Source organism: Motacilla alba, chromosome 13, assembly GCF_015832195.1.
Source record: "Motacilla alba alba isolate MOTALB_02 chromosome 13, Motacilla_alba_V1.0_pri, whole genome shotgun sequence".
In the NCBI taxonomy this organism is placed as follows: Eukaryota; Metazoa; Chordata; class Aves; order Passeriformes; family Motacillidae; genus Motacilla; species Motacilla alba.
Window position 1 is genome coordinate 553,285 of NC_052028.1, and position 25,487 is coordinate 578,771.

General features: G+C 46.1%; 1 protein-coding gene across 1 annotated transcript; it reads left to right on the forward strand.

Annotated features, from left to right (window-relative positions):
* The first annotated feature begins 13,631 nt into the window (after nucleotides 1–13,631).
* NPM1 (nucleophosmin 1) lies at nucleotides 13,632–25,418 on the forward strand. The gene is made up of 11 exons (XM_038150325.1): nucleotides 13,632–13,788; nucleotides 14,490–14,569; nucleotides 17,412–17,531; nucleotides 18,049–18,142; nucleotides 18,869–18,972; nucleotides 19,454–19,515; nucleotides 19,962–20,016; nucleotides 20,957–21,046; nucleotides 21,924–22,025; nucleotides 24,027–24,101; nucleotides 25,068–25,418. The coding sequence occupies exons 1-11, from the start codon at nucleotides 13,725–13,727 to the stop codon at nucleotides 25,104–25,106; spliced, it is 885 nt and encodes a 294-aa protein (XP_038006253.1). The 5' UTR covers nucleotides 13,632–13,724; the 3' UTR covers nucleotides 25,107–25,418.
* Nucleotides 25,419–25,487: the final 69 nt, after the last annotated feature.

Sequence of the window (25,487 nt, forward strand, 5' to 3'; positions counted from 1 at the left end):
GCTGAACCCTGCTGGGGGCACAGGAATGCAGTGGCAAAGGGGAAAAAACATCTGATAGTGTTGTGTACTGTAAGGAGCTCTTCAAGATAACAGAATTGGGAATCTTAGGGTGTTTTAAGGCTGCGCTGTTTCACAGCTGTGAGCAGGGCTGGAGCAGCCCGTATCAAACCCACCCCCACCCCCTGACTGCCTGTGTGTCAGGAGCATTAATACCCTCTTTGGAGATGGGAGAATGGGGGTAGCAAGAGGTCAAGTGGCTTCATTAGACCCCGGAGCTCTCACGGCGGGGGCTGAACGCGGAGCGTGGCACAGCGGGAGCGCTTTGTGCGGCTCTGGCCTTCACAGGGCCGGGCCTGCAGCGCTCACTTGCCCTCATCGCACTTGAACTCGCACTTAACTCTGTACCTTGCGATTTTGGCTGCTGGTGAGGTGAGTGCTGAGGGTTTCTGACGGGGCTTTGCAGGCTCCAGGGGTGGCTTCAACACCCTCGCCATGGGGGGTCCCTGCTGGGGACACTGCCACTGCTCATGATGGGATTCAACCTGCCCCCAAATCCCACAGGGGCACAAGGAGCAAGAGGCACCTCTGGGCAATTCTGGCATCAACTGCAATAGTAATAACAATTAGCAATTATGCAGAGTTATACACCTTTGGTGCCTGTTACAGGCATCAATGAAGAGTTCTGTTTCTGTTTCCTACTTGTAGCTGGCCTGATCTTGCATTTTAATGGCAGATGCTCTGAGATAATTAGAGTGGCTGCAGATGAAGCCCGGGGGTGGTTTGCTGCTGCTGCAGTGTGGCATGGCCACTCAACTTTCCCTGTGCCCCAGTATGTGCCAAGCCCTTGATGGTTGAAAGCCACATGTCATACAGCCTGTATTTTGGAAAAGGAGGGGGAAAAAAGAGAAATGGTTTCTGCTGCCCACAGCAGAGTTGTGCGGGGGTCCATTGCTGGGTGATGGAGTTGGGTGACGGGTACCCCTCTGGAGCTGTGCAGCCCGTGTGGATCAGCGCTGCTGCGCTGTGTCCTTGCCTGCTGCGCTGTCTGCAGCTGAAGCTGCTAACAGAGAAGGTGGAAATGAGGGCTGGGAGGCTGCAGAGCTCCTGCCAGCCCGCAGCTCTCCCTCCCCTCCGGCGCCGGGAGCAGACGCGCTCTGTGAGCAGAGGAAACGCAGACCTGTGCTGCAGCTTCTCCTCCCTCCCTCCAGTTCCCAGAGAAAAAAATGGTTAAGGTAATATTACATCAGATTGGACTCTAAGGAGCAGAAAGCCAATTTTGGGGAAATGTGAGCCAACCCACATTTAACTGGGATGCTGATATTTACTGTTGCAGTGATCTGGGCCTGTAGCATGGGTGAAGTCGCTGGCTGGGGATTTGAAGTCCAATTAGGCAATGTTAATAGAGGAGGCAGCAATGTTTCATTGAGAGAAATTACTAAAATTGTACTTTCAGGACAGTCAATTAGCTGTGTTTTGACAAAGCAACAAAAAGATGAAACTGAAGCCCTTGGAAAAAAGAATGAGAGAATTCAGAGGGAACATGTCTGTTTGGGGAATCCTAATATTTTTTGTTGAAATCATTAAGTGAAATTAAATACTATTTTAAACTGAAGGGATAGAATATCTAATTAAGATAGAAAAAAGGTTTGGGGAAGGGTATTGTTGAGGGGATTAGAGAAATGGTTTACAATTCATGTTGACTGAGGCGGGGCCCCCTGAATGTATTAGCTATCTTAGTAATGGGTATGGGAAAAATCTCTCAACAAGCAGATCTGAAGTTTAGGAAAAGGTTTCTTTAGGGTGACTCCAAGGCTCTCAAGACTCCAGAGTGAAGTGTGGGAATGAAGCCAGGGAAATCAAGGAGATTGAGGACAAGGTGTGCTTTTGGAGCTGCGCTGGGGCTCCCGGGCTGTGCTGTGCTCCCAGTGCTGGTGTGGAGTCGCTCCAGCAGCAAAGGGGCTGCAAGGCTTGAGGAGCCCTGGGATGGCCAAGCAGCAAGGGGGAGGAGGATTTGGGCAGTCCAGGGCCCCATGGATGGTGGGAGAAAGGGAAGTCCTGCCACAGGAGAGGACAGTGGCCCTATGGTACACCCTGGGCTGCAGGAGCCCATCCTGAGCCTTGGCTGAGCTCCTGCCAGAGCCCTGGAGAACACATGGCAGGAGCTTAGGTGCCTTTGTGGGCTCACCCTTGACCCGGTTGTGTTTATTCTGAGACCTCCACCTCTGCTTTGCCGTTAGAGCTCCAGGGCTTGGGCTGAGCCCACTGTGCTCTTCCACAGCAGAGGATGGGTTATGGGCTGGGGGTCCCTCCTGGCCATTTCCATGATGATTTGTGAGACCCTAGCACATATCAATCCCTGGAGCAAAGCCCCAGGGCATGAACAGGGCTGGCTGGAACTGTCAGGAGGTTTCTTGGGCAACTCCTCAGTAACCTGGGATGTTTTCCCATATTTTGCAGCCAGTGTTCCCACTCTTAACACACAGGCCCAGTAAAAATCTTCTGCCTAAAGGCCTCTCTTAAAGAACTCCATTTTTGACTGATATCATCCTACTGCTTAATTCATTTGATATACAGAGACAGTTAGTGAAATATGCATGCTATATTATATTAAAGAGAAATGTAACCTTCAATTGGTATCTGATGTGCACTTTGCAATAACTGCTATTAGTTGTCTATAAAACTCCTAGACATCATTTGATTTTATTACCATTATATTATTTTACTTGGGAACATATATAGGAGGAGTGGTGATTACAGGTCTTCAAGTGCTTACTAGGAAATATTTAATACAGAATGTTTTATTTATTAGCATAAAGAGACACAACGGATTGTTCGTGATTAAAGTGATGATACTGCGGCCATACTTGTCAAAAATATAGACCTAATTCAATAGAAAGGCGACAGTCAGTCTCTGTGTTGATCTATGCTGCAGCAAACTGCCTCTGAAAGCAGTACAAAGCCTGAATTGGCCTCTTAATTTTATGCTCTAGGGCACAGTATAAAAAAAGGGAATTCTTTCTAAGTGCCTGTAATTGCATGTTACCAGAACCTAAAATATAAGCCAAATTTTTGAAATCATAAGTGTTAAGTTTTCCATTTCGATTCCTTCCCTTCCTTCTCCCAAAAAAATCAACAAAATAGAAAGCTTTAAAATGCCTCGCTATCCCACATCATTAATAAAATATAGAGTATACTCAGCCTTTAATTGCAAATGTACATTTTGCAAGAAAATACTTTTTAAAAAATAACTCATTTTCCTTCTCTCCCAGGCATCAGGCACTGGAGCAGGGACCTGCTGGCTACACTGTACACGTCACTGTCTATTTTGCAGTGGTGTGTTTCAAACAACAGCAATGTCCTGCCTGACTTGGGTCTGCTTGGATGGGCTGGACCATTGTTTCCCTCCCTGAGCTGGGGAAGGCTGGGAATTAGGTAAATCATGCAGATCACTATGTATTAAAAGGACAGCAGCAGGCCCACAGCTCCCAGATGGATTTGGGGTCACTTGACCCAGGCTGGTGATGTTGGGGCTACTGCCACCTCCCAGAGGCTGAGTGAGTGTGGTGATGCCAGGGAGATGTGTCAGCAAGGTGGGTCCAAATCACTCAGGTGGACCACCTTTCCACTGGGAGTACAGAGTGGGAAGGGCTTGTGTCCTTCCTTTGCCCTGTGCTAAAATTGGATTCGCTTTGCACAGACACAAATCAGCATTTGCTTTGAAAAAAGTTCAATGCATGTCCCCTGCCACCCTCCTTGCATGGATCAGTGTTTATAACTTCACTCCTCTGAACAGACAGCAGGGAAAAAAAAATAAGATTAACCATTTTGTACACTCCATGGCTTCATTGGACAGGCAATAAATCAATACAATTGAATTGAAGCAGATAGCGTTCAAATGCTATTATCCGTCTCTCTGTTATTGAGCTGGGATCCTTGGAATGACATAGAGAGATCCCTCCAGCTCCAGGATTCCCTTCCCTAGGAAACCTGCAGGATTTGACCTGCTCCAGGGCTCACCCAAATCCACTGGGTAGCCCTGCACTTGCTGCAGATTTAATCCTTTCTGGGTTTGTTATTCAAACCTCCTCCATTCTGGGTTTGCTGTTCCATGGTTCAGTTGTTGCATACAAGCAGAAAATCATCTTAAGTGCTAACGCTGGTGACAGTGTGAGACACTGTGCTCATCAGGAGAGGAGAAGTCTGCTGGCAGAGCTGAGGGTGGCAATGCCGTGTACTCCAGGAAGGGCTTCCAGGGCTGGAAGCGGAGGCTTTGGATAAGTCATCTGCTCCTGTGTGTATTTGTTCTCTCTAGCAGTGAGACCACCCAGAGAAGGTCTGGCTGCTGCAATCCTTGCAATCATGGCCATTTATTTATTCAGGCCTGCTTGGAGAGCACAGGGATTTTACCAAGGAATTTCCTGGTGCTCCCTGCCTGGTTCAGGTGTATGTATTTCCATAGAGTCTCAGGATAGATGATGGTATTGGGAAGTTTGGTTTTGCAGAAAATAAGAGTCATCTGTAACAGCTTAAGATACCCAAAAGGCCAAATTTAATGTTGATTAAATCAGCCTGACTGCAGCACAGTTGCTGATAAGTTACACCTTCATAAAAGCAAGGTAAATCCAGCCAGAACCTGAACACTGCAAGGACTGAGGTTGAGTTCAAGACTTTGGCAATGTTCTGTTACCACAATGTTGTGCTTCTCTAGCACAAGGTTCAGTGTTAGCAGGCCACGCTCACGTGGGGATACAGTGCTGTGTCCAGGTGCTGTCCCCGGTGCTGTCCCCGGTGCTGTCCCCGGGTGCTGTATCCAAGTGCTGTCCCTAGTTTCTGTCCCCAGGTGCTGTCCCAGGTGCTGTCCCCAGTTTCTGTCCCAGGCGCTGTCCCAGGCGCTGTCCCCAGTTTCTGTCCCAGGTGCTGTCCCCAGGTTCTGTCCCAGGCGCTGTCCCAGGCGCTGTCCCAGGCACTGTCCCAGGCGCTGTCCCCAGGTTCTGTCCCAGGCGCTGTCCCAGGCACTGTCCCAGGCGCTGTCCCCAGGTGCTGTCCCAGGCGCTGTCCCAGGCGCTGTCCCCAGTTTCTGTCCCAGGTGCTGTCCCCAGTTTCTGTCCCAGGCGCTGTCCCAGGCGCTGTCCCCAGTTTCTGTCCCAGGCGCTGTCCCAGGCGCTGTCCCAGGCGCTGTCCCCAGTTTCTGTCCCAGGTGCTGTCCCAGGTGCTGTCCCAGGCGCTGTCCCAGTTGCTGTCCCAGGCGCTGTCCCAGGCGCTGTCCCCCCGTGCTCCCTGTCCCTTTTCCCGCCCGGCTCGGGACGCGGCTCCAGATCTGCCGGATCTGCGGTTCCAGAGCGCCCTCTGGCGCCCGGACCCCGCCAAGGCCCCGCGGGCCCTGCCCTGCCCCGGCGCTCGATTTTAACTCATTCATGCCCGACCCACGGCGGCCCACGGACTCACGGGCCGCCCACGGACCTACAGCGCGGCCCCCAGACTCAGGAGCGGCCCCCAGAGCCACGAGGGGCCGCAGGTGCGACTCCTCAGCCTGAACTCGGCTTGAGTCCCCGGGAGCTGCCAGACTTTGCATTAGTTAGGGAAGAGTTCTGCTGATCTGATGGTGACATCAGAGCTCAGAGCTGTGATGAAAATGGTTTCATGTTGCTGCTGATGAGAAGAAGACCTGGAGCACGGAGCCTCGGAGAGCAGGGTCTCAGTGGTCTCAGTGGTGTCACTGTTCTCACTCAGTGGGATCCCAGGCAGAACGTGGTTGCAGAACTGATCCAAGTATTCCAATATATCAACAAGAAACCAATAAGCCCAAATCATCCTTGCTCTACATCCAGTGGGTTTATCTGGAGGATGATATTCTTACACAGACTAATGACATTTATATTAGCTGAGACTCTGATCTGTTTTTCATTACATGAAATGACTTTTTTTAAAGGCTTATTTGTTTTGGAAACGTAAGTCGTAACACAATGCTATGCGCTGTAAAATAGAACCAGTGGAGTCTCTGTGGGTCAGAGGCCTCAGCACCACAGGGAGGAGCAGGTGTGTTATGGGATGGTTCTAGGAGCGTGATGGCTCTGCAGGGACCTTGGATGCTGGCAGCAGCTGGCAATAAAATGTGCCAGGTCTAACAAATGAGTGTTAAAGACCCCCTCAGTCTCCTGCTCCTCTATGGCCAATATATAAATTGTGGGTTTGCAACTGCATCTGTTTAGATTGTCTCTGATACAACCTGTTGTGGACACCACGGTGACCATGACAGCACATGGAGGGATGGCATTGTAGACCTTCTGGACCCTCAGGAGTTGATCCACCTGGAGTCCTGCTCAGCTCCAGCACTGTCATGTGTCACTTGCTCTGAGGGATACCTGGGCACACGGGAGGTGTTCTGGACACATGCCAGGACCAGAACATACAAGGTGATGCAGGTTAGTGTGACACAGTGACAGCATGTGGGTGTGACACATTGGCAGCATGTAGATGCAGTACAAGACAGACAGGAACTCTTATTTTAATGTTGCTGTCAGCACTCAGACTTCCAAATTTTAGATGAAATTGAAGAATTTGTTCTTGAGGAAGATGGAAATCCTTTCTTGAAAGGAAGTTATATCTTATTCTGAGAGCTAACATACCACAGGGCCCCAACCACTGGTAAACCCACCACCCATTTTTTGAAAGCCTACATCTCCCAAACACGCACCATTCATGACCAGGTTCCCAACTGGTTTGGGAAATGCAGAGAATTAAACACGGGGTCTCTGTGTTTTTCCTTTGTGTCATCCAGGAACCAGGACCCTGGGTAACCTTCCTCCAGGGATTAGTTTTCCCCATTATAGCATACAGTTGTGAGACGAACATTGAGATAATTGTGTGAATATTTTATCACCTTTCTGTCTTTACTTGCTGCAGACTACCACCAGCAGTACAACAGAGACTTCATCTGAAGTAGGTTTCCAATGCAGGTGACAGTACAAGCATGTAGGAGCCCCTGCTATCACTGAACAGCCTTCCACCATGGGATTGCCAAAGCTGGCTGCACCAGGATGGAAACAGCTGGCCAGAATACCCTAAACCTCTGCTCTGTGCGACCAGCCTCAAAAGTGGACTCTGTTCTGGATGTGGGTCTTGCACCCAGAACTGTGGGGCCCACTGGGCTGGAGCCCAGCCTGGGTCCAAGGGCTCTCGAGCTGCAAGCTCTGGGAACATCTGTCTCTGTGACACCAGGTCACACTGAGTGCTCAGCCAGCCCAGTGTCTCCAACAGTGCCTGGAAGAAATGTGAACTTTTCCCCAGAATATCTTCAAAGCTGTTCAAGGATTTATTGAGCCACAGAACAGGCTCTTTTGCCTATTCTCCCTGGCTGCTTTTTCTTTTCCCATGAGCATGTCTGATGCTCATGAAATTCTGACATCCCCAGCATCCTGTGGCAGTGACTTGCACAGCTCTGCCACGTGTTGGCTGAGGCTCTGCCTCTTTATTTTTTTATATTTAATCTGCCACCTACAAGTTTCATTTTATGTCCTCTATTTCTTGTATTAGGGGAGACATCAGGCAGTTGTTCCTTGTTCTCCATGCTTCTTGTTATTGAATAGCCCTTTATTTTGTCTCTTTTTTTCCCCAACATGCCTATTGCTACCTACAGTAGTCAAGATGTGGTTGTACCGCACACTCATACACTGACCTAATGATATTTGCTGTTTATCTCCCAGAGATTCCTACCATTCAATTTGATTTTTGATATTTGCAGTGCTTCACACAGATCATACAGCTATGTATTACATCTCTAAACTCACTTGTGATCAGAGACCCAACAAGAGCTCATTATTTAATCCGTAAGATTTTCAAAACTGTGGTTTGAAAATGTGGTAAATGTCATTTGTTCCATAAATATGTTTGTCCAAAAGCCTGCTGAAGCTTATAAGCACATATATATACATATTGATATACATACAATTCTATCAAGTGATCTGCAGGTGTTTTTTGTGCAGGAGCCAGTAACCCACCCTGGAATGCTGCTGTGATGATAAAACCCATCCTTCTGCCCCAGCTGAACACATTCAACCTAGCTTGCAGAGCAGTTTCATACTGTTGCTCATATTAGATAAGCTCAGGAAAGTCCAGGAAATAAATTGATTCATATGTATGGCTTTAAATATACATCATGTCCTGCATGGCTTTGGAGTGGTTTTGAATAACCTTTCCCAGGTTTGTCTCTGCAAATTTTAGAGCTGTGATCCACATCTGTGTGTATAGCCACATGGCTTCAGATTCCTGGTTTCCAAGAGCGTCCTCTAGCACAAGCTGGGAACATGGAACCATTTTAGCCTAACAATTAAGTAGAAACACAAGGGCTTGCCACATGAATCCCACGTAGTATGGTTTTCCTGGCCACTACTTTGTTGATGGGGGAGGTGCTTGGTGCATCAAAATTCCTTTGCAAGATCAGTCAGTAACTCGGTGTCCTTCCGTTTCCTCCCCTGCAGCACCTTGAGCCTCCAAGATGCAGTGATGAAGTGCCAAGGAATTGAGAGAAAGCAATAGTGAAATTTGCACATTGTCCCAGCTAGGAAGAGTAGAGGCACAATATGATACTGCCATCAACATGATAACTTTCTGCCTTTTTATCCACCACAGGGGCCCCAGAGACTCTTGTGGAGGGGGTGAAAGGCAGCAGTGCAGGAGTGGGATGATAACAACATATCAACCTCTCCAGATTTGTCTGTGGATCCCGCAGATTTTTTTTTTTGGTAGGGTATTTTGCAGGGGGTATAATGGGAGAAGAACAGAAGGGCCCACTGTACTTTGGAGGTGTGGAGCTGCCTGTCTGCCTGTGCTCTAAGTTGAGAGATCAGAAATAATGCTGGCCAAGCTTTTGACTCTCCTGACATCTGTGCTATGAGCTGTGCATGCCAGCGGGACCCTGGAGACAAAATGCCACCTTTGACTGGTGTGCTTGAGGTCCTTACACAACACGTTGGCTGAGGTCAAATGTAGCAGAGACCCAAGGGAAGAATGAGAGGGATTATTTTCTTTCCCTGGGCAGATTTATTTTAAATGTGGAATCTGCCCAAGAGGGCAGGAAAGATTCTCACTGAGCCAAATGGGGTCTGGAACACAGCTCTGCCATTTTTTCTGGCCTGGGATTTAGTTTGGATCATGCCATCCCATCTCTGAGGTCTGTGACTGTGGCCAAGGGCAATCAGCCTCCCCATGCAAGACCTTCCAGTAAACAACCCTCTAGTAGGAATGGTGTAGTAGGTAGGCACAGACAGGCAAACTTCACCTGGGACACCTGGGGCATGGATGAAACTTGGGAGAAGACAGGCAGCCATGTAGGAAGCTGATTTGGGATCACTAGATGGTGCTGTCGACCTTGAAATGGGAACTGACAGTGCTGAGATGAGGGAACATCTTTCCTCAACTTACAGCCAGAGCATCTTCACAAAGTTATGGCTGACCAAGAGCAGCCTGCATGTTACTCAAACACCAAATGGACCTGTCCCTCAGGCCCTGGCAATGAAGCTGTAGAAATGGAGCATAACAAACAGGATAATCAGGAATTGGACACGATCGTGCTGTGGCATTATGCATGGCTGCTCCATGGCATTATGTGTGCCCTTCTAGACCCTGTAGGAACCACAGGGCACAGGGACAATATTTCAAAGCTTGTGCTGCAGTAGGAGTAGATGTGATAAGTGACCACCAGAACAGGCTACTTTGATGTGGAGTACCAGGTGCTGTCTCCCATCTCCATGGTCCTGGCTGCCCGTGGGTGGTCAGCAGAACTCATGTACTCTGGCAGTGATGCAGAACATCATTTTGGGCTTGAGCTCATGGGGTGTAACAAGCAGAGCAATGCCACGGGCTGGGAGCAGGTACAGTATCAGTACACAGCAGCAAATGATATTACAGGGGGAGTCGTGGCTCATGGGACAAGGGCATCTGGCATTGCTGTGGAGAGGGCATTAGGTGCAGTCTGACTCACCAGTCTTACAGGCACATGGCTGGTGGAGCTGTTTGCTGCCATCCCTTTCCTGACCAATGTCAGCCCCACCAACTCCGAAATCCTACTGCTCCTACTGGGAGGTGGCATCACCTTTGGGACCTGCAGGACACAGAAAGTTTTAAAGTATCCTGGCTTTTCTCCCAGTTTCAGTGAGTCAGGACAGGGTTAATTTTTGCAGTAGCCAGGAAGGGTCATGGCCAGATGGCCAGGACCCAGAGGCTATTCTGTACTGAATATTTAAAGAAAAAAGATGACCAAAAAAAAAAAAAAAAGAGAGAGAGAGAGAGAGAGAGAGAAATTTCAGGCTATCTCAGTTTTTACTGCTGTGGACACTGAGACACTGACATCTGTAATCTATCTGTGTAACCTTACTTCCTTTCATCACGGAGGCACCTGAGTGCCTCCCTTGTGGACATCCTGGCTCACCTGTCATTCTTCCCTTTTACAGTTGTATGTCTGAAATTGGGCCCTAAGAGGAGAAGGATCACCTGAAAGCTCTATGCAAAACCATAGAAAAGATGGAGCAACACCAGCTTGTGCTGCTATAAGCAGAAGCTGGGTCACCAGCCTCCCTCTGCTCCCCTTATGCAGCATTCTTTGGTGCTGAAGGACCTTCTGATACAGCTCTTTATGCTGCTCTGCATGAATAATATGCTACAGGCAAAGCTGGGGATGGAACAGGCACAACAGAAAGAGGGAAGATGAAGAAAACGTCCAGTGCCACTTACAGGTGGGTCAGCAGCAAAAAGCACACTGTGGGTAAGGAAGAAGACAACCAGGTAAGGATGGTCCCTCAACCAGGTATGGATGGTCCCTCCATCACAGCTCCCTGTCCTGAGCTGGCAAACCAGCCTGGAGGTGAAGGGAAATTACAAACACAAGGCCAAATCCTCTCACAGCAGCCCCAGGAGATGCAGCTCTCACCTGTGTTTAGGGTGTTCACCTGGCACCCAGCAGGGCAGCTCTGTCCATGCTGCCACCGCAGTGCCCAGACAGCACACTGCTCCTGCTGGTACCCGCAATTCATGAGGATGAGGACAGCTAACACCTGCCTCTTGCTGCCCTATCTGGGGATGGCAATATGCAGTTATTTCAGGCTAAAGTGAAATATTTTGATTTTCTGGTGTGCAAGTGATCTTTTTTTGAGATCAAGAAGGGTATTTTGATGCCAGTTAAGATTTTGGCCCTTAGTTCACTGGGACAGAAACTTTTGACTAGTGAAGGGAGGAGAAGCCCAGTGGAGAAGTTATGTGACGGCCATGGGACAGGGCAGCTGAAAATTATTTCATTATGTCATCATGTAAATTAAGATTGTATAGGAAATCTTTACTGTCTCTATAGCTTCTGATTGTTTGACTACAACTGCGCTGTGGTTTTAACCATGCTTAAAATACAATTTCCTAAGTTTTGTAAAAGCTCACTAAAAAGAGAATTCCATTAAGGGAAACTCTGATTTTCCCCTAGTTGTCCCTGTACGGCTGTTTCTAAATCACTTGTAAGCCTTTTCTGCCATGCTGAGTATTACACAGCACAGAGCTGAGCAAAATAAAATGATCGATATTGTAATGGACTTCTCATCCTAGTACCATGGCAGAAATAATAAATGTCATGATATATGACAGCCCTTCTAAAGCCCTATGGAGCCAAATGAGACACAGTAAGCATATATCTCCTACTTCCTACTCCTGTTTTGCTTCTCTGTGTCTGTTCTTTGTTTCCTTCCACATTTATTTCCTCCATAATGGAAGACTGTAATTGTATGAAAAGTGACTCTTCACACAGGACATGCTGTGGTTGCACTGTTCCCTTCAGCAGATCGGGGTGGACCTCTGGTGCTGCAGTTTGTGAGCTGCTCAGTGCCCTGGGGGCAGGGCTTTGGGTGGGTTTGACCAGCAGCCATGTCCTCCTGTTGGCATTACACGTAAGCGTAATTCACTCCCTTCCGCTATTACTGTGTAGGATTCACCTTCCAGCTCCAGTCTGACATCTGGGTCATGCCATAACTTCATTTGAAATTTTAATACCAGTTCCCGTTTTCAATCCAACCCAAACAAATGCCTCATCTGCATCTTTGCAGCTCTTAAAGCTGAGATGTCTAATCAGTTAATGATGCCTCTCTCTGCCAGGGATACCAGCCACTGCACTTGGTGGGATTTCTGCCTCTGCTGCTCCACAGATCCCTGGGTGTATCTTCCCATAGTTGCCACTCTTCCTACCCTAAGGGCCACCCTCAGCAGTAAGTACTTTGTAAAGATAATAAGAAATTAACCAAACCAAATGTTAGAAAATTAAATAAACACTGTTTGTTCTCTGGTTCCTTGTGAGACTTTAAGGGGAGTAAATCACAGAATATCTGTCCTCACTCATATGCTAAGCTGTGCCTCAATTTATTTCTGTACCTTGTTTTCACACACAGTTTAACTATTATTGAATTTTAGTCAGCCTGTGGCAACCCACCTGAAACACCTCAGGTGGACAACCTGCTCTAAAATTAAGATGACGATAGGGGATCATATCCTAATAAAACCATGTGTATCCCGTGGAACTGCATTTGCTGTTTGCAAAACAGCTTCATGGAAGAGTGAGGAAGGGGAATCTTTGACAGGGTAAGTTTCATTTTCCCATTGTGTCAGTTATTCTTCAGTTTGTCTCATTTGCAGCAACATCATTTAATGTTGCTCCTTTATGAATGTGAATGAAGGTAACACGACTACAACTTGCACATTTCAAATCAGTGGAGAGGTAAGAGCACCAAGAGCCTATACATTTTTATTTTTGCAGAGTAAGTGTTCAGGTAAGTGTGAGATCAGCCCACAAGGGACCTGACTGGTGCAGATCAGTCCCAGGACAGACAGGCCTGGAATGTGTGGATAGTGAGCCCAGCCCAGGGCCACTGACGGGCTGCCACAGCTGACGCAAACCAGTCTTTACAGGACCGGTTGCTCTACGTATAAAATAACCCCGTGACTTTGAATTTTGTCGGGACAGATTTCCCCGTGTGCCAATTCACATTAAAAAGTGGTTTGCTCCCATCACACACCAGCTGAAAAGCAGGTTCCCACGGTGTTGTCCCTGGCCTTCAGAGCCAGTGGCAGAAGGAGCAGTAGCTCGGGATGGGAGCTCATCCTAACGGGTAATGCACAGGAAGGGAGCAGCTTTCGATCGTTATCATTGTAGTCAAAGATGACAGCAACAACCAGCTCCGTCAGAGAGCGAGGAGGGCTCGTTGCACTGCAGCACGGTTCGCCGGCCAGCGGAGCCGCTCGGGCGAGCGCGGCTGCAAGCCCCGTGCCAGGCCCGGGGCTGTGACCACGCCCCCCATGGCTGTCCCCACGGGCTGCACGGCCGTGGAGCGGAACGCTGCGATCCCCACCCATGGCTCTGCCCCACGTGTGATGCGGTCTTGGAGCGGAGGCTCCGATTCCCGCACCCCCGGGGCGGCCCCGGCTCCATCGCGGCGATCCCGGGCTCGGGGCGGGCCCGGACCCCTCACACGGCCCCGGCCTCGCGACGCCCCCCGGCGGCCTGCCTGGCCCCGCGCGCTACCGCCGTCAGCGTGCGCGCGTGCGCAGGGGCTCAGGGGTGGTGCGGGGGACCGAGGGACGGGCGCGCGGCTCTCGCGAGAACACGAGGCTATATCAGCGAGTGGGCGGGCGCGAGGCTTCCTTTGGTGCGCGTCCGCCCGCAGCGCAGCCGTCTCGCTCAGTCGTGCCCCAGCCCCGCTATGGAGGACAGCGCCATGGACATGGAGAGCATGGGCCCCCTGCGCCCGCAGACTTTCCTTTTCGGTAACGCTCGCCGCGCCGCGCTCTCCGGGGGCCCGCTGGCCCCGTCGCCCCCGCAGGCCCCAGGGCCGGGCGCCGTGCGGGTGTCGTGCAGGGCCGCGGCCTGTGCCGGCCGAGCGCCGCCCCTCCGCGCGCGGGGAAGGGGGGGGGGGGGGGGGCTGTCGGGGCCGGGGGCGCGCAGCGGCCGTACCCGCGCGCTCCCCACGTGGCGCGCGGCCCGCACGCGGCGGGGCCCGTCCCGCTTTGTTCCGCGCTTTGTTCCCGGTGTTTCCCGCCGTTCCTAAGGACGCCGCGCCCCGGCAGCGCCCGCGGAGCACATGGCAGCGTGGTCGGAGGCGGAGCACGTGGAGCGCCGCGACCGCGCGTGCCTTGCTGCCCATCGCCCCGGGGCAGGCCCGGCCGCCCACGGCGGGCGCTTGCGGAGGTGCCAGCGCCTCGGGCACCGCGGCGGACGCTGGGCGGGGATGGTCTCCAAGCTACTGGGCCGGAACGGGCCTCGCGGGGAGCTGCGTGGTCGACAACAGGCCGCGCGCTCGCCTGGGGCTTTCCTCTCCCCACGTGTTCCGCTCCGTGCGTGCCTGGATGGTGCCGCTAGTTCCCTGCAAGTACGAGGCCTGGGAGCAGCAAGCTGCCAAATAACTTGTTAGCAAATACTTGTGTCTTAAATAAAACAGTAGGCTTATAATTAAATTATTTTCTTACAGGCTGCGAGCTTAAAGCGGATAAAGAGTTTCAGTTTAAAGTAGATGATGAAGAAAATGAACATCAGTTGTCTCTGAGAACGGCAAGTAGTGTTTTGCTTTTACACGCTCCATTTTAAATGTAGTGGTGTGCTGTGATGTTGAGTTTTTTATGTGTCATTTATTTCTCCAGTTGTAATTCAGGTGATAATTGTTATGTAAATCTGTTAAAAATAACCATCTCTTACTGGCAGTGGAGCATATTCTGTAATTTCAGATAATTTTCTGTATTGAAAACGTTTCTCCACCGATGTTTCTTTGTGGACAGCAAGCAAATGCAAGGATGGAAAGGGTTAAAAATCAACTTACAGTGGGTTAATAAGTATATGCTAAATGGAATGAAATGCTGGACTATACACTGAGGCATCCCTAAGGCAAATAATGCAGATACTACAGGAGCAGAGGGGGAAGGATAGATTTGTAAGAGTCATACTTAGGCACACTCTTGTAGATTACTAGAAACTTGATTTTTAAGAATCATTTCAATGTGTCTCCAAACATGACTCCGAGTTCTTTTTTTTTTCTCCCAGAAGCAGATAATAAATAAATCCAAATAAGAGAGCAGAAGATTTATGTTTTGAATTATTGTCCTTGGTTTGCCCTCTACAAGGATGTAACTGGGAAGCCCTATCTTTCATTCAGATAATTCATCTAACAGACTCCCAGGGAGTTCTTGGATGGGTCCTTGGAGCTTTCTGATGGCACATTGGACAGACACAATATTTCAAGGTTTTTGTTCTGGACTGACCATGTTTTCTTTGAATAGCACAACAAGAATGTGCCCTATCTTAACAGACAAGAAATACAAGATTTGTAGCATCTTTATGGCAAATTGCTGTGTTTATTTAAATGCAAGGAAATGTTTTGATACTTGAAAGCAAAAGAGTCTTAAAATTGTGGACTAATTCCTACAGGAGAATTGCTTCCTGGAGGTCACTAGCATAATAAGTTTCTCCAAACACTTCATGCTGTTACTTAGAACACTTCTGTGTTATGTGAATCATGTGTTTTTCATCCTGGTATGTTATGAAAGCTGTAGCTTGGACTTGACAGTGAGTAATTTGTTCTTAATTACAATTCCTTTTGATGAAAGAGTGTAGCAATGTTAGGGCAAGTCCACATGCAGATTTCTTGTATCTAAATGTTATGCAGATAAAATTAGTGATACTTTATTAGTATTGTTTTACTCAAAGTTCCTTTTCTATTTGTATTTTCAAAATTAACTGAGGCATGTCTTCTGATGTTGTACACTGAGGGATGAAGCAGATCAATCCACATCACTACTTTGTTATTAGGTGTGTAGGGGGAATGAAGTCTTATGTCAGTAACCTCTTTTCATAGAATAAAAAGGGATGATGCACAGGAGAAATAGGATTAAGATACCAAAGGACAAATTAGGAAATGTTTAAGAGACTTGAGGACTTTAAAGGGTCTGGGACCTGGTTGAAACAAAAAATACCTTACTGAGCAGAGGAAGGGCTTGAAGAAAAGGTGTTAAGGCAGCAAATACCTGGGTGCTGGTCTGTGCTCCTGACAAAAGCCCACATGAGTAAAGACAGTATCTGTCTTTACACCACCTAGTATGGGTGTGGACTTGGGCATGAGGTACAGCAAGATGGGGAGAAAAGGGGTAAAAAAGAAAAGAGGAGGACAGATGCAGGAGGTAAAAGTGCCATGAGTTTCTGTAAATGTGTTACTAATGGCAGCTAAGAACAGTGATGGGATGGTCACTGCTTCATGACCTATTGGGTGTGCATTCCTTCAATGTAGAAACTAAAGCACGTGCATGGATGCTTACCAAACACATGAGAAATAAATAAAAAGTGCTATAGTATTGAACTGGGGCAAATGACAGGACATGTTCTAAAAATTTTGTCCCACTAGCTGAGCAATTCAGTGTTGTTGACAGCACATTTGAGAGGTGAGATCAGAGCTGCAATTTCACCTCTTTGAATTGCTAGTAACAAAATTTGCCAGAAGTAGTGAATCCAGTGTTCTATTTTCCAGCCTTCAGTCTGATACATCTTAAATATGAACCATTACAGCCTCATTAAAGCTCAGCTCTTGAGGAATGGAAATTCTGTGCCTCTGCCTGAAGCGATGACACCCACATCTCCTGTGGGGGTTGCAAAGCTTTCTTTGTTTGTGGTTTAGGAAAGGAAGCACAAAGCCTTGTGCACTGCTGTCAGGAAGAGTTGTAGTACAAAGGATTTGTGGTTTTTACATCTTCTGCAAGTAGTCCTGTCTGAGAGGCCCAAGGTTCAGTAAACTGGAATTTCAGGCCTGACCATTGTCTTGTCACTCACTTGTCTCCTTGCAGCTATGAGTTTTGACTCTTCAGAAAGTGCCAGACTCATACTCCAAGTAGGTGATCCAGGCACTTTAGTTTAGAAATGCCTTGGGACAGTAGTTCCTAGTCCATGGTGAATAGCAGCAAAAGGCATGTGCATAAATCACAGTATTCAACTAAGCTGCTGTTAGACTTGAGTTCTCAGTGAATGTCAAGGAAGCAAAAGGTGCACACTGTGGTAAAGGGAAGCCGTTGGCAGATGAAGAAAGCTATAGGTGTGATTCTGTAGACGAGATGATGTGTTCATACTTCTCTCCTTGGACCAGCTGTAGAGCTGACTGAACTTGCCACTGCCTCTTTTCGGTGCAGTGATTCAGCAGCAAGTGAACTGATTTCACTGTCATCAGAACATGCCTGGAGGTGCACCTTGGAAGTTTCAGTGTTGTGAAGAAGGGGTCTAATGGAATGGAGTCTAATGGAATAATTTGTAGTCAGAAATGCAAATTTCAGTATTAATTGATGCAGAACGGTGAATGGAGTTAAGAAGATTTAAAAATGTTTGGGATGCTCAGACTGTCCTGTTCTTGACTTCACAGGTTACTTTAGGAGCTGGGGCCAAAGACGAATTACACATTGTAGAAGCAGAAGCACTGGACTATGAAGGCAACCCTACTAAAGTAGTACTGGCATCTCTGAAAATGTCAGTGCAGCCTACAGTAAGTGCAGAAACTTAGAGAATCTACTGTAAATTCGGTATCTAGTGAGAAAAAAGTTAAAAATGGCTTGGGTCAACTGAATTTTAGTGAAACTGAACAGTGTGTTCAGAGAAGTGTCTGTTTTACCAGATGTAGTAAATAGGGGTTTTTTTTGTGCCTGGTGGAGTACTTGAGTCATGTAGATATAACTGACTTGTTGAAATTACACATTTTTTAAGCTATAGTAATTATTCATGGCATCTGTAGATAGACAAATCTAGGCATAGGCAAGCAGATGCATCTTTAGGTTGTGTTGCTTAACTGGGATAAGCAATGAGTGTAGTAAACCCCTGTGTGTGGCTCATTGACACTCAGTTGACCTTTTAACACTTGCAGAATACTCTGTTGAAAGAGAACTTGATGTAACTGTTAGCCGTTGAGTCTCCAGCTGTTGATGCTCATTTCCACGCAGATGGAGTTTCTGTTAAATACACTTTGCCTGGAATATTTGACTGAATACCAATGCTTTGTCTCACAGGTTTCATTGGGTGGCTTCGAGATCACACCACCAGTGGTGTTAAGGTTGAAATGTGGTTCAGGGCCTGTTTACGTCAGTGGTCAGCACCTTGTGGGTACGTATGGCTGGTCACTGCTGTGTCCTGGCACCTGGAAGCACTAGCAGAACTTACAGGATTTGCAGCTGGTGCCACAAGAAGTGCTTTTGCTGGTACTGACCCTCTGAATATTAAAGGCACATGCTTAGCATGAAGTGGCTGTAAGACAGAAGTTGAGAGGCGTGCTTGCATGCCTATGCTTGCCACTTGGTTTGCTTGAATAATAAGCGGCATTTGTCAGCCTTGTAATTTCAGTTCTAACTTCTCCCCATAGAATTGGGCTTTGCTGTCCCACTGTAGGCTTTCTGCTTATTAGCTGAGTGTGAGAAGACTGCCCATGAAATAGTTCTGGTTTTTAACTAAACTAACCCAGGACTAGTCTTCTCCTTTGAGAAATTGTCTTTAATCTTTCTCTACTAGTTTTCAAGTGTGTCTCCTTAGGAATGGAGAAAACATTATTTTTTACTTTCTGTTGTCTGTTGTGTGTGAAGAGTGTTGTGACCAGTGCCAGGGTTGGTAGTTCACCTGGTTTGGGTTTCCCTGTAGTAGTACCTGCTTCAGTAAGCTGGAAAACCTTCTAGCCAGTGGTTGGGTCATTAGTGGGAAGCTTCCTGCTATCAATTCAGCACCTCAGCCAGACTTAACCTACTCAGTTGTGGGTGCTGCTCTTTGTTTCTTACTAGCAGTCTTGCTTTATATTGTTAAATGAGGTGAGGTTTTTACACTTTGGCTTTGCTTTTTCAGCATTAGAAGAAGAACCAGAATCAGATGAGGAGGAAGATGATACAAAAATTGTTAATGCTTCAGCAAAGAGACCAGCAAGTGGAGGAGGAGCTAAAACTCCACAGGTATATGGACTTGCAGTCACTTTGTTCACAGCATTTTCTTCTAGTCTGATATTAGTGCTGCCTCTAGGAGGAAGCAAAGAAATGCCTTGCTATTATAAGCAGGACTGGATTATTTTGTACTAAATTACAAAAGTGTAATAATGTACAGAAGGTCCCCAAAATTTTGCTGAGGGGTTAGATATAATGGCTACTTCTGTGGAAATTCTGTCTCCTGTAGTAACTGCAGGTTCTGATACAAACATCAGTGTACTGCAAGAGTTGAAATGCTGATTAAAGCGCTGGACTTTCTTAAAGAGGAAGGTTCCTAGGCTCAGAGCATATGCAGTGAACTAGTCAGTAGCTTTGGACGTGACAACTGTAACTATCTAGGTTTAGCTAAATTGATGGAAAGTAGCCTTGTACTTATGCCACAATTGTTTTGTAGGCAGTTGCTCTTTATTACCAAGAAATGGTAACACTTAACTGACTTTCTTTCTTAAAGAAAAAACCAAAATTAGCAGAAGATGATGAGGATGACGATGAAGATGAGGATGATGATGATGAGTATGTATTCCTGTTTTGATAATGTGTTTTAAAATACAGGACTAACTTTCAGAACATGAAATGACATAACTGCATGCTAAGTGAAAAAGCTCCTGTATCTTGGCTAGGGAAAAGGCATCCTTGTCTTACTTATCTCTACAATGCTATGTAAATTAATATTCTTCAGATATATTATACTAGGCTTCCTGTTACTTAATAACTTCTAAAAGTAGTAGTGGAAGTCCCTAGGATATATCCCTTCGATATTGAAGAGGGAGGAGTGAATTCATTTAACTGCTTCAGAGGTAGTGCTTGCCCTAGCACCTGGCCATGTGTTAAGGTATAAAGTAAACTTGAAAAGATTGCTTGCTTCCTTCATGACTAAAACATGTTATTGGGAGGGAGGGGAAGATCAATTCCTAACATGGATCTTGAGTTATGGTGAGTAACTTCCTTTTTAATTGTAGTGATGAGGATGACTTAGAGGATGATGAGGAAGAAATTAAAGCACCAATAAAAAAAGTAAGTGGCTAATCCTGTGATACAATATCACAGCTCTCTGGAATGTGTGAATGGGGGATGCACTAGGTTTAGCTCAGTCTGTGTGAAGAAATTGTAATAGGGTGTGAAAACGCTTCAGTGTGAGTGTGCACGCATGCAGTCCATGTTTTATTTCCATGGCTACAAAGGGGTGACTGGGTCTTATCAGCAAAGGATGCAGCTGTCAGACTGGGGTGGGCCTGGATGGCTGTTGAGCAGCAAATAAAATCCTACTCAAAGGGGGTTGTGCTTTGCAGTTCTAGTCCTGCCCGCTGTGGAAAGGAGCTCTCAGTGACTTCAGGCTGTAAGTGTGTGAGCCTCTGGAATGGTTCACTGCAGGCAGGGAACTGCCGGGAGGTGCTGTTCCATCGGCCCTCGAGGGCCATCTGGTGGTGCTGAAAACGCAAAGCAGCCCAGCTGCACCAGGAGGAGGAGGAGGCATTTTCTTGTTCTCTTTGTGTACTTCAGCTTGAATTTTTATGTTGATACCTACTGTTTAAAATCAGATATTTAATGTTGTTCTTCACCATGTGCTGTTCTGTCCCTGCAAAATTGCCCTAAGTGATAGTGCACAATGGTCTGGTAAAGACAGTCTGAAATGCAGATTCCTGCCATCTGATGTGATCTAGGGTGACTGAACAAAATGGTCCCTTGATTTATATAGGAGTTTTAGACTCTGTGTCTTAGATATGCCTGTGGTATCATGTCCCATGCACATCCCAGACAATATTTCTGAATGAAATTCCAAATGAGATAATGGTTGTGTTACAGAAAAAAGATAGCACTGAATGAGGTAACAGAACTTGTTCTTGGGTGTGTTACTGTGCTGCACCAAGAGGTTTTCCTTTAAATTCCTCTAACATGCTGTCTTGAGTTAACTTACAGTTAATTTGACAAATGAACTTCTGTGCTTACTTTTCAGCCTGTTCGTGAGGTTCCAGGAAAAAATATGCAGAAAGCAAAGCAGAATGGAAAAGACTCTAAGCCATCCACACCAGCATCTAAATCAAAAGTGAGTGAAAACAACTGAGTATAACAAAGGTTTATTCTACTGGGGGAAGCTAGTTTTCATGCCTAATGGTAACTTCAAACAGCATACTAACATTCAGATTGGGTTTTTAGATCTTAATATGAAGCATGTTGAAGATAACTGTTCACCGCTTCATGTTCTCTGTGAAACATTTCAGTGATCAGTATGTACCTACAGCAGTCAGGATCTGAAGTCAGACATACTGTCCCTTGGGAATACTGGTACTTCTTTGGTTTGAAACACTAAATCTATTGGTTTTGTGAAGCACCTAGTACAAGAGGATGACTGCCTAGTGTGTTTCCACTGGAGAACACTGGAAGCTGTGTTCCAGTGGAAGCACAGGAAAAGGGGCCCTCATGATGATGACCCACTGCAGGACTGGCAGTTTCCTTTTCAATGCTGTGTAATTGTGTCCTGATTCCTTGTGCAGCTTCTCCTTGCTGCATGTACTCAGACATTATGCCAGGAAGGTTCATACAGAAATGACCGTGGGATGCATGGTGGGACAGCATCTGAGAAGCACTGCAGGCATGCCTTTTAAAGCATAACCTAATCTGGCTGCAGATGTGGAGTAAACTCTGAATCACTAAAAATTTTGGCTATTTTTGGTTTCATTTCTATTTAAAGACCTGTGGAAGCACCTGCCCAGAAGCATGAGATACCAGCTATGCTAACTATAATAACTCCAGAGTTAAAAATGGTTATTTTTCATGCTTCTAAGGAATGTGAGGGAAGCATAAATTATGGTTTTGTGACTTTCTGAAAACTTTATGGACTATCAGTGTGATAGCTAGTTTTATACAACTTAAGTTCTCTGTAACTTTATGTGCAAGTTACTAATGAAATGAATAATTTTCAGACTCCAGATTCCAAGAAGGATAAAACTCTAACTCCAAAAACACCAAAAGTCCCCCTGTCATTGGAGGAGATAAAAGCAAAAATGCAAGCATCTGTAGATAAGGTGAGTTTTTGGGAATGAGGTTTCTCAGCCTTACTTTCACACTTCTGCAGATGAGAAGAATTGGATGCTTCAATAAATGGTTATGATGTTGCTGATTCCTGTGCTGTTACTATGGGTGTGTGTTGATGTTGAAGCTCAGAGAAATAAAAACAAATTCGCGGAAAAAAGCCTCTACTCATGAGAAACAAAACCACTTTGTTTGTATTTCTCCAGTAGTGCTGATTATCACTTTGGTATTTCTTGGTGAACTGTCTCTGTTCAAATAAAAAAAAAACCACCTTGGGTGATACTTATTTTATAGATAACTTCAATAGTGCATATACACTTTGGGTTACTAAAGTGGAGTGCGTTCCTCACGTGGTTGGAATGCCTTGGTCTTGAAGCAGTATCCTGATGCTTGTAAGGCTCAGTAACTTCCAGAAGAGGGAGATAGGTGCTTTTGGTATGAGTTGATGCACTGCTGCAGACCTGAAAGCATTCGCTTTCTGGAGGGATCTGGGGTTGAGTCTCCCTTCAGTGGATGCTTCACCCTTCTAAGGTGTCAGGACAGTCACTTGATCTGGTTGTTACCAGGTTTGACCAGCATTTGGTGGTCGCACTTGTCAGTAGTGTTCTTAGCAGTTATTTGAATATAAAATAGAAAATCCAGTTGTGGGCTGGTTGGGTGTAGCAGATGATTCAACCTTGGCTCAGGAGGTAAAGAAGTGCATGTGCCAGCAAGGGCTGTGTTCTTAGTATCCCTGTGCTCAGAGCAGAGGCCTTGGCTGTGGCTGCACTTGGCTGGCTCAGAAGTGCTGATGTTGGGTGCTAGGAAGCATTGTTGGTTTGCTGATGGGCTTTTTTAATTAAGGATAATGCACTTCTTTAACCAATCAATGGCAAACGAAGGTCACCTAAAGAATTAGGATCATCATCTGCTTAGATCATTAGTGTTTTGGGGCTGCTTTGTTCTAGGAATGCAAAATGAGACCAGAAGTGTTTAAATACAGCGTGGATGCAGAATGAGCAATGACAGGCTGTGGTGAGGATGGAAATGCAGAGCCTTGGACTGTGAGCCTGGCATGATGGATGGGCCCATCCTGGTGGGTCACAGTAACCCCTGGGTGCTGCTGTGGTGTTAGAAATGACTCTGCTGCTGCGAGTGGTACTTCTGCAGTGTGAGCACAAGTGGCTGAGCTGCTCATGGTAGACATGTGCAGAGGGAAGCATGCAGAGCAGATAACTGGCAAAAAGAGTTAAAAACATTACCGGGTGCTGAGGAGTGTTTCTACTGGGAAGTGCTGTCTAGCAGAGAGCAGCTAAGTGTGCTGTCCCAATTGACATGGGTTATTGCAACTGATTCACCTGAGAAATTAAAAAGTATTTGTTTTGAGACATGTTAAAGGAAATCAGTGTCTCCTAAAATGGCATGCTGTATTATTTTCCCTGGAGATACCAAGAGACAAGATGACAAACTGTATGATTTAGTAACTTGAATCTGCCTTGTACATTTGAGCATGTGCAAAGATAATTCCAGGGCTTACAAGGAAATGTTTCTAGAACAGCTCTTTAAGAGAAGTTGTGTATTGATGAGTAGTGTATTAGTGAGTTTTAAAGGATAGGTGGGAGGTCAAGTTCATGTTTTGCTTTAGAGAGCTGAAGTTGAAAATCTATCTGTGAAGGGTGGTCTCAGGTTGTATGTTGCATTAAGAGTCCATAAATACAGAATTTATTCTAATTTATCTGAGTACACTACAAACAACAATTTCAAGTGGTGAACACTGTTGCGCTCTTCAGCATGAGCAAGGAATCTTGGACAGCAATTCAGTTTGTAGCCACTTCCGTCAGAAATACCTGGGCATGATAAAAAACAAATTTCTTAGAATGGTTTAAAGCAGACTAGTGTGGGAAGTTGCCAGGTGAGTTCAGACTCCATGTATTGCAAAAGGTTTTCAACATATGTTATTTACTGTAAGCATTAAATGACCTGCAGACCCTAAAGCTTGCTTTTTCTCCAAATAGGGTACTACCCTTCCTAAGCTGGAGCCCAAATTTGCCAACTACGTTAAAAATTGCTTCAGAACGGAGGACCAGAAGGTAATAGACTTCATCAGAGCTTGATAAAGTCCAAAAAGTTTTATAACCTTAGGGACTTTCTTTTCCACTTCTTAATCTTTACAAGCTTTGGACTGTTTTAAAGGGTTGCAAACCACAAACAATACTTCAGGTTAAATATATGGGAATGGTTTTAAGGGTTTTAGTTGGCTAAGATGGGAAAGCTAATATTTTATTACATTTTTCCAGCTTTTATATGGTTGGTAAATTATCTTTTGCTTACTAAACCCACAGAATTTTCCTTTTGGCACCATATTGGCTAAGGAAATAAGCTGTGGTTTCCCTTGCTGCTGAATTTGGCCACCTCAGCCAGTCTGGTGTACAGTCCGCCCTTTGTTGGGGAGGGTGTCTGGGACAGCAGAGCTGTTTTGTGATGGAGATTATGGCATTCTTGCCACATTCTCTCCCAGAATCAACAGAGCTCTTAAAAGAGCACAAGCCGAAAGGTGATATCAGGAAGCAAGCTTCTGAATTAGTTATTACTTAACACAGACTAAGCTGAAAATGTGTCTTAGATTTCCCTATCAAAATTCCATCAAGTCAGTTTTGCAGTGACAGAATTGCTTATGCTTTCCTGCTTCCCTCAATGGTTTGGTGTAAACTTATCTGATGGACAAATTGATATGTTCCTGAAGGAATGTTAAAAAGCAGTCAGCCTCAGCTACTGAACCTGCTGTGGCATTAGCCAGGGTAGGCAGAGTTCAACCAGTATTTGCCTCGCTGATCCACACCCATCCTCTCACTCACCTTCACTGAATTCTTATTATTGTGCCTTAGTGTGAATAATCTTCTAGCAGAAGGATCCAATGTCGTGCTTTCAACTTGATTATCTCTGAAAGGAATGTACTTTTGTTACAATTTATTGTCAGTATTTTATGAAATAAGTGGTAATAGTAAACATTTTTTTTAAATGGATTTCAATTTCTAACTTTGTGTGTACACTTCCAGGTCATTCAAGCTCTCTGGCAGTGGAGACAGACTCTGTAAGAAAAGAAAACAGTTTAAACAGTTCATTAAAGATTTCTGCAGTCTTATTTCTGTAACCATTATTTGGCTGTTGTTTTTACAAATACTGAAAGAGCTTTCCCTCCTGTGTCTGATAAATGTCATCCAGATTACCTTGCCAAGAATGTGTTGTCCAAAATGCCTGTTTAGTTTTTAAAGACAGGACTCCACCCTCAGCTTCATTTTAAGTATGTATGGAATGTTTTGATAAGGCATGGTGGTGGTCAGACAAATGAAAATGGTGGGGACACTTAATGTATGTGAAAAAATAAAATTTAGTATTTTAATAAAGTACTATTGTTTCTTTTTTTATGGATGAGGGGAATCTGCATACTAAACCCAGAGATAATTGGGCTTTTCAGT

Coding starts and splice junctions, on each gene's coding strand:
- NPM1 (XM_038150325.1), top strand. CDS start 13,725: ATGGAGGACAGCGCCATGGACATGGAGAGCATGGGCCCCCTGCGCCCG. Junction 18,973..19,453: donor GAGGAGCTAAAACTCCACAG/GTATATGGACTT, acceptor TCTTTCTTAAAG/AAAAAACCAAAATTAGCAGA. Junction 21,047..21,923: donor CACCAGCATCTAAATCAAAA/GTGAGTGAAAAC, acceptor AATAATTTTCAG/ACTCCAGATTCCAAGAAGGA.